This window comes from Martes martes, assembly GCF_963455335.1.
Source record: "Martes martes genome assembly, chromosome: 14".
Lineage (NCBI taxonomy): Eukaryota > Metazoa > Chordata > Mammalia > Carnivora > Mustelidae > Martes > Martes martes.
In genome coordinates, this window is record NC_137902.1 from 30213294 (window position 1) to 30227053 (window position 13760).

General features: G+C 50.6%; 1 protein-coding gene across 1 annotated transcript in view; it reads right to left on the reverse strand.

The window, feature by feature from the left end:
• UBTD1 (ubiquitin domain containing 1) overlaps positions 1-13760 on the reverse strand; it is a 52553-nt gene that overhangs the window by 1238 nt on the left and 37555 nt on the right. Inside the window, exon 2 of the mRNA XM_080823136.1 lies at positions 1212-1439. Within this exon, the coding sequence (XP_080679262.1) occupies positions 1212-1439 (228 nt within the window). The remainder of the gene's footprint in view (positions 1-1211; positions 1440-13760) is intronic.

The window sequence follows — 13760 nt, forward strand, 5'->3', positions numbered from 1 at the left end:
ATCCAACAGGATTAGTGTCTTTCTAAGAGACACTGGGGCATGCTTTCCCAGTATGTATGGGAGGACGTAGCAAGCAGGCAGCCATTGATAAGCCACGAAGAGAGCCCTCACTGAGAACCAAATCAGCTGGCACCTAGGTCTTGGGCTTCCCGGCCTCCAGAACTATGAAAAAGAAATCTCAGTTGGGTAATAAGGTACTCCATCTGTGGTATTTTGTTAGAGCAGCCTGAGCAAACCAATACACCTGTTATGGCCATCTCACAGTCCCCAAACCCACCTACAGTCAGGTCTCTCTGGGACAGATAGCTGGGAGGAGTTCAAGGTGGAATCAGGAGCACGTGGGGCCAGGATCTTCGCTCTGCCAGGTATTGGCTCTGCCAGGTACTGTTCAATGCTGGTGAACTATGTAACTTTCCATTTTTTCATTCGACAACTCTTTCCTGAGCTACGTGCTGGGTGCTGGGGTTACCAGGATGAGTGAGAAGGCACAGGCCCTACTCTCCATGGCTTATACCCTGGTGGGCCCCAGGGGACTTCCTGTACTATGTATTGCGCACAGTAATATATTTGTTGTGTCCTGAGCACCTACTAAGTTCCATGACTGGACTAAAGGTGGTTCTGCATATCTTGCTGAGTCCTAACAACCATCCTGTGAGGTGCATATCTCCGCTTTACAGCTGCAAGTTCCTGAGACTAAAATCGAGAAGCTCCCTGCTCAGGGGCGCACTACCAAAAGCAGAGACATTTGTTAAAACCCAGGTCTGTGACTCTACAGTTCCACCGTGACCCTCTGCTTCACATACTTTACCGCATAAGGCTGTTATAAACGTAAATGAGATACTATAGTAGAAGCTTCTAGCTCAGTGCCCAGCCCATAGTAACCCTCAACAGAAGGGTTCTCAGATGCTGTGTGATCCCAGAGTACCCTGGGCAACTCTAGCTTGCTCTCCTCACGCTGCTTTGAGGTTGGCTGGTGTCTTTCTATGCCTTCAGTAGACAAGCGGGGACTGCGTCTCCCTTTGGTTTGTGTCCCCGCTCCCGGCACATACTCAGTGAGGGTTGTGTGAATCAGCAAGCAAAGGGCCACCCCAGGCACCGAGCAACTTGGATTGAAAACTCCCAGTGTGGGGCCGGCTGCCGGCTCCCTTCCACCCAAAGCGGCCTGGCGGTCCCCAGCCCGGTGGGGACAAAGCCCGGCCCCACCCGCTCACCATGAGGCAGGGTGATGCTGGCTCCATCCAGGATGGCCTGGGCCAACTCATGGTCGTTGGCCTCGGCTGCATAGGCGGCGGCCTTGAGGGCGTCCCAGATCTCCTTGCGGCCCTCGAAGGCCGGTGCTGTGTCCCAGAACTCATCCCGTTTGCTCCGCAGCTGCCCGTCAGTCATGGGGTAGTCGCTCTTCCACTTCAGCCGCTCCTTCTTCAGGGGCTCGTTGCGCCCTGCGCAGGATGGAAAGGACAGGCTGAGTGCCTCTGAGGCCAGGCTGCGCTTGCAGTCTCTCCAGCTCCTGCCCTGCCAGCACCCTTCCACCCCCTCCCTTCCCCCAGCAGTGGCTCCCAAGTATTCTTCGGGCCTCAAGACCCTTTCCGGCAGCATCAGGGGATTAGTCTGGAAACTCCATACACCCAACTGGGAGACGTAAACAGTTTTTGTCAGTAGAGCATGTATTGCCTCCTTCTTTGATTATAAAGGAGTACACGCTCCGTATCCTTAAAGACTCGGCAAGAATGTCTATGTGGGAGAATAAGGGCGGCCGTTGGCAGGGCAGGCCGGGCGCTTCAAACCCCCTGCTCATCTTGTCCACAGAGCCCGGCAGATGGGCTGGCTGTGACCATGAGAGCCTGTCATGTGCCTGAGGCCACATGAGTACGGATTTCACACAAGACTTTGAGTGCTGAGGCCGCCCTCTCACTGCTGTATGTGCCGTGCTGCCACCGGGGAAGAAATGACTCCAGAATCCCACTATTCAGAAATAACCACCGCTGACACCTGAACATATTTCCTTTTCCCCATTTCTCTCAATATAGTTGAGTTCATATTACGTTTTTTTAAAAGACTTATTTAGTTGGGGGCACCTGGGTGGCTCAGTCGGTTAAACGTCTGCCTTTGGCTCAGGTCATGATCCCAGGGGCCTGGGATTGAGCCCCTCATCAGGCTCCCTGCTCATCGGGAAGCCTGCTTCTCCCTCTCCCACTCTCCCTGCCTGTGTTTCCTCTCTCGCTGTGTCTGTCAAATAAATAAATAAATAAAGTAATAAAATCTTTTAAAAAAACAGACTTATTTATCTGAGAGAGAGAGGTCAGAGAGTGCGCGCGTGTGCCTGAGGAGGGGTGGGGGGTTGAGCGGGAAAGAGGGAGAGAGACTCCCAGGCAGACTCCCTGCTGAGCTCGAAGCCCAAAGCAAAGCTCCATCTCAGGACCCTGAGATGAGGACCTGGGCCAGAATCATGGGTTCGATGCTTCACTGACTGAACCACCCAGTGCCCCAGTGGAGCTGATACTGTTACATTTTTTTCTTTTTTTAGTCCTTGTTACAGAAAGGACTTCACATTTTTTTCATGCCAATATACAACTTTATTTTACACTTATATTATGTCAGTGTACATTCCCACGATGAACAATGATTATTTTTGTACCTACCATGTAGTTACAGAACACACATAACCAACCAACCAAAACATCCCTGCAGCATCTGAAGCGGAAAACAATTCTGTTAAATGTCATTTTTCTTGTTACCTGGCCCCAAGTGACTTCTGAGACAAGTGGAGACTGAGGGCAGAAGCATCTCTCAAAGGCTCCAGGAGGCTCAGACCTCTCAGAGCTGAAGGCAGAATAATCCACAGGAGGAAGGTTTAAAGCCGGTGGCTCCCACTCAGACTCCGATCCTCCGGGCAAGGGGCCAGACCCAAGCTGGGGTCTGCCAACCAGCCGCCTGGTCCGGCTGGGGCAGGAGAGGAGGCTCCTCAGGCGAACACAACGACACCCACCGCCTACCCGCCTACCCACCGTGTGGAAGAACCCCCGGCAAGCCCTGTATTTCTGTATATGACCCAACCTCCCCTACTTCAGCTTCGCAACAGCCTAAGGCACTAGGTGTTTATAGCTTTTTCACAGGGACAGGCAGAGAGATCAAATGACTTGCCCGAGGTCACACAGTAAGTGACACCGTGAGGATTCCACCTCAGCTCAGACTGAATCCACAGACGGCCCTCCTGCGGGTCTGCGTGAGAAAACTCTCAAAGCCAGACATCTAATTTAAAGAGCTGCCGGGTTAGCAGAAAGAAATGCAAATCCTCTTTGTGGGAAAACAACTTTAAACCAGGCCTCAAAGAATTCCCAGGATAAAGTTCCAAGGAAAATAAATGATAAGGTCATAGTTTTTGGTTTTTCTTTCTTTCTTTCTTTCTTTTTTTAAATCACAACATACAAGGAAACAAGACAATAGGAGCCAGAGCCAGCAAAAACAGCAGACGGAAGGATCAGACTGACAAAGATTTCAGATAGGGGATCTATCGGACCAGATTATGAAATACCAAGTTTAAGAAATAAGAGAGTCCTGCGGTGCCTGGGTGGCTCAGTCATTAAGCATCTGCCTTTAGCTCAGGTCATGATCCCAGGGTTCCGGGATCAAGCCCTACATCGGGCTCCCTGCTTGGCGGGAAGCCTGCTTCTCCCTCTTCCACTCCCCTCCCCCACTGCTTGTGTTCCCTCTCTCACTGTCTCTCTCTCTCTCTGTCAAATAAATAAATAAAATCTTAAAAAAAAAAAAAAGAAAGAAAGAAATAAGCAAGTCTTAATGATACGAACAGGGAAAAAGAGATTATAGAGAATGACTGAGCAGAGGTTAAAAGAACCACATGGGACTTCTAGAAATGAGAAACATAATAACTGACATTTAAAGGGTCTGACTTTTTTTTTTCTTAAGATTTTATTTATTTATTTGACAGGCAGAGATCACAAGTAGGCCAAGAGGTGGGCAGAGAGAGAGGAAGGGAAGCAGGCTCCCTGCTGAGCAGAGAGCCTGATGTGGGGCTCGATCCCAGGACCCTGGGATCATGACCTGAGCCCAAGGCAGAGGCTTTAACCCACTGAGCCACCCAGGTGCCCCTAAAGGGTCTGACGTTTTAAGTCAGAATCTCCAGAAGATACAACAGGAAGAATGAGGATGAAACAATATTCAAAGAGATCATAGAAATGTCCATTTTCTAAACTGTCCTATAAATTTAATGCAATTCCACTAAGATTCCTAACTAGAAAGCTTCCCCCTGCCCCCACCAGGAACCTGAAAAGCTGATTCTAAAGCTTATGTGGAAGGACAAAGCCATTCCTAGAGTAGAATGAGGTGGGAGAACCTGCACTATCATTACCTACACAAACTATAAAGCTATGGTGAGTGTGGTACTGGAACAGGGACAGACAAATGGGCCAATGGGACAGAACAGAGAGCCCAGAAATAGACCAAGCATATACAGAAACGTAATTAAAATGAGAAGGAACATTGCAGATGGTGTGTTTAGAAGATGGATGTGAGATACATATATACGTATGTCTCTGCCCCTGGTTTCTGGTAATATTTGGTCTCTGACCTGGTTCCTGATACACAGCTCCTAAAACCCTTATAATTTCCTGAGTGATAGGAATGTCTGATATAGAGCTCCTAAATCCGTTGGAATTTCCTGGGTGATACAAGTGTCTTTTGTTCTAATGAAGTGGCTCTTGGTGGGCTCTATGCTAAGCTTGGAACTTTTAGCCCTGTCCCCCATTCTCTGGTGAGGGGAGCGGGGATGTAAATTAAGTTAATAGCTGGTCACAGCTATGTGATGAAGCTTCCGGAAAAATCCGAAAAATATGGGTTTGGAGAGCTTCCAGGTTGGTAAACATATCCATGGGTCGGAAGGGTGGTGCACCCCAAGTCCAGGATGAAAGCTCTTGTGCTCAGGACACTTCCAGACCTCCCCCCATGTATCTCTGCATCTGGCTATTCATTTGTATCCTTTAAAATATCCTTTGTAATAAATCAGCGGTAGTAAGTAAACTGTTTTCCTAGGCTCTATTGAGCTGCTTTACCAAACTATTGAACCCAAGGAGAGGGTCATGGGAACCTCTGATTTGAAGCCAAATTGGACAGAAGTTGTGGGTAACCTGGGGACCCACTACTTGAAACTGGAGGCTAGGGGCAGTCTTGGTGGGTGAGCCCTTAACATGTAGGGGTCTGCACTCACTCCAGGTAGTGTCAGAATTGAACAAGATTGTAGGATACCAGTTGGTGTCCAGAGAAAATTGGAGAATCGCTTGGTGTGGGAAACACACCCATCCAACTGGCATCAGAAGTATTCTGTGTGATCAGTAAATAAGAAACACAGGAGATTTTTCTTAATGGACTACTGATACATGGTGTTAGGGCTATAGTTTCTCCTATAAGGAAAACATGTAACAGAATCCCTACCTCACACCAGCGACAAACATCAAAACCAGATCAACTGATCAATCAGGGCCTTAAAAGTGTGGAAGAGAAAGGATACGTTGGAGAGACAGAAGATTATAGTTTTGTCCAAATGTTTTTTGTGAAAGTTTGTGTTTTTGCATGGATCAAAAAAATAGCTCTGCTTCATGATTTCTCTGGTCCTTCAGCAAGAACTCTGATCAACCAGGGTTCACAGTCATGTAGTGACACCCTCAAGGACCTCTGGGTGGTATGGGGGTTTTGCCCCTCCACTTGGTGACCTGATCGTCTTTTTAACTACTTGAGCTGATTTCTATAGTTTTCCTGTCTCCTTCCTCTTGGCCACGTGTCACTTCTTACTGGTCCCAGTCTACCTGTGGCTCCTATGGGCAGAGGTCAGGACCCCTAACGGGCTTGTAACCCGCTGAGGATTGAGAAAGCTTGTCAGTACTTTCGAAATCGAGAGCATCCGGATTTAAGAAAGAGGCTTCCTAAAGAAGAAAGAGACTAGGCTTCAGGATATCTGGATATCTGCTGTTCCTGCTCAGATCCCCCCAACCCCCCACCATCAGATGGGTTTTGGCTCTGTTCCTGACCACTGAGGATACCTGACGTATAACCAGGTACACATGGCTCTCACTGTCTCCGTAAGATAGAAATAGCCCCATCACCTGAAGGGTGCTTTGCTCACATCCCTGGCTTTCAGAGTCCCCTCCCCTGCATGTGCATGGCAGAATGCTTTCCAACTATCAGAGACCCACCCACAGATGGGACACAATGCAAGTGTGCATCTTTAAGTATTAACAGCATCTGCAGTCACCCAGGATACAATGGTGTAAAAATTCCTTTTCCTGTATGCTGGTCCTATCAGACGGAAAACACTAGAAAATATTAGAATGGAGTGGGGGTGGTGGTGGGAACAGGGAGGGCGGAAGTAAGGAAAGGCTGCAGGAGCCAATAGTTGCCTTTGCAGCCGTCATGGCACCTCGCAGCCAGCAGGGGGCAGCCGCAGCACCTCTGGGCCAGGTCCTGGCTCCCTCCAGCAGTGAGTCAAAAACGGCTGAAAGATACCCAGCAAAATTCTCCCCGCCCAGGACAAGCCTGTGTAAGAGACATGCCAAAATGCCTGGATCCCTACACTCTGACGCGAATAATTTAGGCAAAGGTACAGACAAAAACCGAAAAGTTAGGTCTTAATTCAAACATAAAAGGAAATTGATGAATATTTTTAATTTCATTTACTTAAAAAAAAAACCCCACAATGTTTTATAGTTAGTTGAGTCAAAAACACTGGGCAGTAGAAAGGGTGTGAACACTCTCATATGTTACACAAATTGGTACAAACTTCCGGGAGGGCATTCGGTATGGTACCAAAAAACTAAAAAATGTGCATCCTTTTGGCTCAGACATTTGGTTTCTAAGAATGTATGTGAAGAAAATAATCGCAAGTATATGGCGAGGGTTCATCTATGAAGCTGTTTAACTCGACACGGTTTTAAACAGGGAAAGCTAGAAACAAACTAAATGTACGCCAGCAGGAGAAAGGCTAAATAAAATCTGTGCGTCCGTGGCAGCCTCTGTAAGCTGACTAATGTGGAGAAACGGCCCCAAAACAGCGAAAAAAGGTTATAGAACAGCAAGTGCTCTGTGCTCCAGCTTCTGTTTCTAAAAAAGCATGTGAATTACATATATTAAAAAGAATGGAAGGATTTACACCAAAATGGTAACAGTGGTTATAGCTGATTGGCAGTTACTGGCGAAAAAAAAAATTTTTTTTTTGGCTTATATTTTCCAAGTTTTCTACAACAGGCATTTATGACTTCAGCAAGAAGAATAATACAATGGGAGTTGTTAACAAAGAAAAAGGGTACATAAAGTTCAGCTCTAGACAGCAGCCACAGGAAAGTAGGGAAGAGTTTGGGGAGCTGAGTGAGGGGCTTTGTGGGGGCTGGTGAGTCGCAAAGCCCAAGGGTCACGGCCTCTGGGATTTCAGTTGCTGGCGGCTCTGGGCAGCTCTGCAGGCACTGCTGGTTTCTGCAGCAGGAGCATCTAGTAGCTTCTACTTACCTCTCGACCTGTCCTAAATATGCTCTAGGCCAAAGAGTAAAACAAATGGTCCTTATCCTTAAGGAAGTTGACAGAATATAGACTTAAAACACAACAAGAGGGGCACCTGGGTGGCTCAGTCATTAAGCATCTGCCTTCAGCTCAGGTCATGATCCCAGGGTCCTGGGGATTGAGCCCCACATTGGGCTCCCTGCTTGGCGGGAAGCCTGCTTCTCCCTCTCCCATTCCCCCTGCTTGTGTTCCCTCTCTCATTGCGTCACTCTCTGTCAAATAAATAAATAAAAATCTTTAAAAACAAACAAACAAAAAAACACAATAAGAGATCATTCTGTAGTCAAGGTCCACATTTGCCTAGAGAAGAACAAAAGACCCATGAAAACGGCAGGTTTCTGTGATTACGGTGGACGGGAAACAGCAAGAGAGATCTGTGAGCAGAGAATGTAGGTTTCTGAGTACAGGGGCAAAGCTGGAGTCCCAAAGGGTTGTCCAACATACCCCTTGTGTTGGGATCTCCTGAGCTGCCGGTTAGAAAGGCAGACGCCAGCGCCCACCCACTCCAGCGGACCCACTGAACCAGAATCACAGGGAACAGGCTGGGCTATGTACTTGATTCTGACAGAACTCCACTTGTAAACGCAGCTAACAGACGTGGAATGGCTCATCCACACCTTAACATAGGTGAGTTCAATGGCTCCCCTCCGAAGTTGCTGCTGAGAGCTGATCTGGAGAGAAAAGAGGGAGAAGAGCAGGAGGGCACAGTGTCTGGGTTGGGGGAGGAGAACAGTGGTGGACGCTGTGGTTTGGTCTCCATAATGAAAGGTGTCTGGCGATCCCACCCACAAGGGAGGGCACTATAAAGTGGGAGAGAACAGCAGCTAGTGTGCCTCTCTGAGCCCGTGTGTGTGTGCACTACTACCACCTGCCTCCCCTGCTTAATTCAGAATGACGATGCCCAAGAGGAGATTCTCAAGAACCTACGGAAGGACAACCGGCCCTGACTGCATTCCGCTGAACACCCCGTGGCCTCACAGTATGCTGGCCTGGTGCAGGTTCTCAGCAAGTGTCTGCCGAGTTTAAGATGGAGCTGATGAACGCCCAGCGAACGGGGTGGGGAATCCGCTGGAGGAATCACAGCTGAGAGCAGCTGTGGGCAGGCGGGAGACGCAGGGGAAAGGTCTGCATGAGAGAGAAGCTGGGCAGTCCCTTTACCTCTTGATATCATACCTCAAGAGGTCCTTATTGCGGCTTTGGGGACTGGTACAACTGAGCCACTGGGAAGTGACACCAAGTCTGAGGCCAGCCAAGGGAACCAGAGATTTCCCAGGACAGTCGGTCCACCCAAGCCAGGAGATGGCCCTATTTATACCTTCAACAGTCCCCAAGCTCTCTTTCCACACTCGGTTACCAAGCTCCATCCCCAGGCCCCTACTCCAGGGATGGAGCCAACAGTGTCCTCCTCCGAGTACTGATTATGTGACAAGTCTGGGCTTGCTCCAGCTGGTGTGAGAGATGAGGCTCCGGGCAGAAGAAGGAGGCAGGGACAAGGGCCTCCCTGTCCTAACATCTGGGCTGCAAGGGCCCTTCGGTCAGGCTGCAGACTTGATGACCTCCTCTTCCCCTCCCACCCTGGTAGTCACAGCTGGGACGAAGGGAGCTGGTGAGATGGGGTCAAGTATGGCATCTGGTGGAGGGACAGCAGGTCAGAAAGAGCATTGGGCTCCAGAAGAAGGATCAGCCCCGCTGGGGAAGGGAGCAGGCAGGGGAAGGGGGGCCCAGGTAATCCCTTCAGGAAGCCTGGTATTTTTAGTTAGACTTAGCCCAGGATGACCCTCCGAGCCGGTAACCTTCCAAGGGAAAGTGCTGGCCCAGCTCTGCTGGCTGGGGCCTCCCCAGCACAGGGCCCTTCCTCCCCATTCATTCCCTCAGGCCCTGCTCCAGGGTTCAGGGAGGGAAGAGGGTGGAGCCAGTTGCTAAGTGACATGCCAGGCTTCCTAAACTGTATTGCCACTTGGGTCATGCACGTCCCAGGTGGTCCCTGGCAGGGCTGAAGGAACCAAGGCTCCTCTGGGAGCCCTGTACCAGGCTCTGTGGCGACGCCTGGCCCTGCAGTTCTCTGTGATGATCCTGTCTGGTCCCCCCCCACCCCCAACTGGGACCACCTCCAGTTCATCCCTGGAGTCCTGGGGCAGGCCCAGGGTCTGGCATGCAGCCGGTCTCAAGAACAGTTTGCCCAGTGAGTGAGCAGGCAGTTTAGGAAAAGCTGGGGGAGGGGGGAGCTGGAGAGCGGAGAGGCAGGATCTGAGTTGGGGGAGCAGATGGAGTGGTCTGGAAGAAATTCCCGTAAGCAAGAGAGTTAGTTAGGAAGAAAGGGGGTGGCAGACAGGGGAGTCCAGGAGGGAACGAACCAGTTCCTGAGGTGCACAGAGAGGAAACCGTTGGAGGAAGAGGGGCTGGATGTCAGAAACCATGACCAGTGAGGGCCTGGAACCTTCTTGGCGACTGGAGAGACAAAAGTGCGGCCAAGAAAAATAAACCTGCCTGGAGGCCCCCCGCTTGGGCAGTGGGTGTGGACAAGGGGGGCACACATAACCGCAGGGAACGTACATGTTTGCACACAATGGACATATTTACTGGGGTGAGCTTAGGGGGAGCAGGACCCTTATCTATACTGCCTTGTGCCTCCAGCCCAGGGCTCCCCATCGCATGTGGCCAGGCAGGGTGAAAGGTAGCCTCCCAGGGCCAGGCACTGACCAACTCTTCCCCTGGCCCAACCATCCCTCCCCCAACCCCATCCCGTTCCATTCCCTCCTGGGAAACTCCTGGGTTGTCTGATCTCAACTACAAACAGAACTCCCAAACCCTCAGGGTCTACCCTGGGATCTAACGTGCCACCCAACCAACAGCTCCTTTTCTGAGGCTGGCTGGGATTCACAAGTACAGTTAAACATTGAGTATTTGGGAAATCACTGTACTTCTCCTCATTTTAGATTCATATGAATTTGAAACAACAACGACCATTCCCCACCCCCTCACCCCCACGCTCCCAGCCAGTTCCCTTCCTGTAGTGAATATATTCCCACCTTCATCACGTACTGATGTTTGTTTCTGGTGCACCAGAGTCCTGGCCTGAACGTGAATGGTTCCACTGCTACCAGCTCCAGGAGCAACCCTGATTGCATGTGTTTTCTGGAAACCGAGTTCATGGAGAATTATGAGGTAAGAGACACATTCACAAATCTTCTCCCTACAATGTGGCTACTCACTTACATCCGGGCTTCAGATATGGGGCTGGGGTGTTGATTCAGCGACTGGCTGCCTCTGCGAGCACAGGAGGACAACCTTACCATTCTAACCTCGGCGTTCCCATCTGGAAAGAGGATGTAACCTCCATCTCGCGGGATTGCTGTAAGGATCACAGACACCACTCTGCCCCATGCTTAAAAGGCAGGACTGTTGTAATTAGCAACCACGCCAAGTCAATAATGCTTATTACCACTATGCAATTAAGAGAATGAAAGGTTACTATCCTTTTTCCCCCCCAACAAGTTGCTGTGATTTTGAAAACTTGGAAAACTCTTGCTGTCTGTCGTAAACTCCTGGTCTCTCCCTCACAGTGCAGGAAGACGGGGGATGGTTAAATGAGGTCACGTCTGACAGGGACAGAGAGTGGGCTCCATGTATACCTGTTTCCCTGGGCGGCTGCAGAGCCAAGGGTCGGCACTTTCCTTGGGGCAGGAGAGGGAGGATAGTGGCTAATAAATAAAACCAAAACTCGCCAGAGGTTGCTAGGAAGGTCGCTGGTATCTGGCCAGGTCCCCCTGGCTACCTTGGGACCCCAGGGAAGAGACAGGTCAACTCTGCCGCTGTGCTTTCCACAGGCCTGCTGGCAAGGAGGGTCCCCACGGGCTTGGCAGCCAGATGCCTGGAGGCCAAATGGCACAGCCCAACTTCTGACACCGGAGACTCGTTCTCACTGGGTGTCAGGTGCCACAAGCCCTTTACTCAGACGTGTGCCGCTCCATCAGGACAGGTGCCCCAGAGTGTGGCAGAATCCCAAGGCCAGGAGTGACTTTAAAGTCAGTCAGCCTAGCCCCTTCGTTTTATAGACCAAGAAACAGGCTCTTAGAGGTGAGGTGAACAGTCCCACACCGCACAGCTCTTGCACCGTGTGTGTGTGTGTGTGTGTGCATGCGTGCGTGCGCACACAGTGGGAGTGGGAAGCAAATTCTGCCTGTCAAACCACTCCATTGCCAGTGGAAGCAGAGTTATAACTAGACTACTGAAATGTCAGGAGTTTGAGAGCAACCAATACACCAGTGGGAAAGCAGCAAGCAGAACACACATCGGGGCAGGTTTGGAGGAGATAGGAGTCTGCCCGGCCCTCTAGTTCCCACTAGAGATGAACGGAATCTCAGGGCTGGGCCCTCCTGGGACACGGTGGCCTAACTGTGCACCCAGGTCTGTAGGAACACAGCTAATTCTGCGTGGCTGGTTGGGGGCTCAGTAATGGAGACCCCCCACCTCCTATCCCACACAACACCCCTGCCGGTGGCAATTCAGTCTCTGTGTGCACTTCTAGAGACAAGGCGGTCACGGTACTAAGAGAAAGCCTGTTGCATCGTGAGACGGGGCAAATGGTGAGAAAGTTAATGATCTTACAGTCACCCTTCACTGAACACTAGCTATGTAGCAGGCAGAACAGAGAAACACAGAGGCTGAAGGTCCAGAGTTTGGAGTCAGACAGACCTGGGTTTGAACATCAGCTCCATCATAAATGAGCACAGTGACTCTGGGTAGATGACTTCAGCTTTCTAGTCTCCTCTCCTCGGAAGTAGGGAGTGGAGACATCCTACTTCTCAGGGAGATTGGGAGTATTAAAGATATATGTGTACATATTAAATTAACTAATAGAGTCAAGAAGATTATATGTAATAAATCCACTACTGAACACTTCTGCTGTGGTCACCCTAGCACCTGGGCCCGCCAGGCTCTTGTCTTCTCGCCTGAAGACACACACACATGCCAGCACCACACCTGCCACAGAGCAGACACTTACTATGGTCACGGAAATTGTTTTTGCCATTATTATTATTAACGCTATTCTTCTGACCCTAAATCCATTGGCTCTGTTCTCCGGAACAACATAGAACAAGTCACGACCTCCTTCACGGGGCTGGTAGTTTTCTCCTCCCCGGACTGAAGATCCCTTTTTCGTCTTCTGTGGTTTCTCTCTCTGTGGGTTCTCTGCCATCCCGTTCACCATCCCCTCAACCAACCTAACCTACTGGCCTGAGTGAGGTCTGCCCAGTGCCAAGGCCCTCTGGGGTCCTGCTTTCCTCGATCTGAGCAGCGACCCCTCTGCTTCCACAGCAAACACAGTAACAAGTTCGCCCAGGACTGTTGAAGCTGGAGCTAGAAAAGAAACCCCCTTCCATCCTCCTCCTGGTTGTGGCTCTACGTTCTCTCAATCCCAGTGTTCACTCACAGTCCAGCTTACCTTGGGGAGCTGGGCCTAAATTACTGTCTTTTAGATCTGTGTCTTAAGTGGGGTGAACCTGGAGTCAGAAGACTGGGGTCCTTCTCTATCATGATCCATGCTGTGTGACCCAGGACATGGCACTTAACCTCTTTGAGCACACCTGCCAAATTCAAATGCCTCTCCTCTTAGCGCCTTACAGAGCCAGAGATGCTCCAGCGAGTTTCTGTGCAAAGTGCTATGGTCAAGTGTGACACACACACAGATGCCTGACATCCCTGAGATCTGGAAGCCCATCTTTTTAAGTCTCACTCACTTCTTCATGTGGCTCAGCTCAAGACCCACAACCCCATAGCGCTCTGTTTGTGGATCAACAGAGGATTCGTCTGAGCACGTTCACTCTCCCAAGCCGGGCTCAGGCCTGGCATGCAGCTGTGCCTGACTCACTCTTCCCCCTTCCTTCCCTACAGCCCGTGAATCACCAGCCCTGTCAGGCCAGTGTCCTCCCTGGTTTCCTTCCCGAGCACTGCCTGGTCGCAACCTCTATCCCTCAGGATGCAGGAGGCCAGCCCTCTTCCCACCAGGCCCCATGGGCTCCTCTCCCCTGACCCCGTGGCACGTGAGCATCCCACAGCACCTCTGAGTCACACGCCGCTTCCCGTGCACGTTCCCCGTGCCCAGCGCTGCCCCTGCAAATCGACTGTCCGTTGCTGGAGGGCAGGCTCTCGAGGGCAATGCAGCACGGTATATGGAAAACACGGGTGCCTGGGGCACT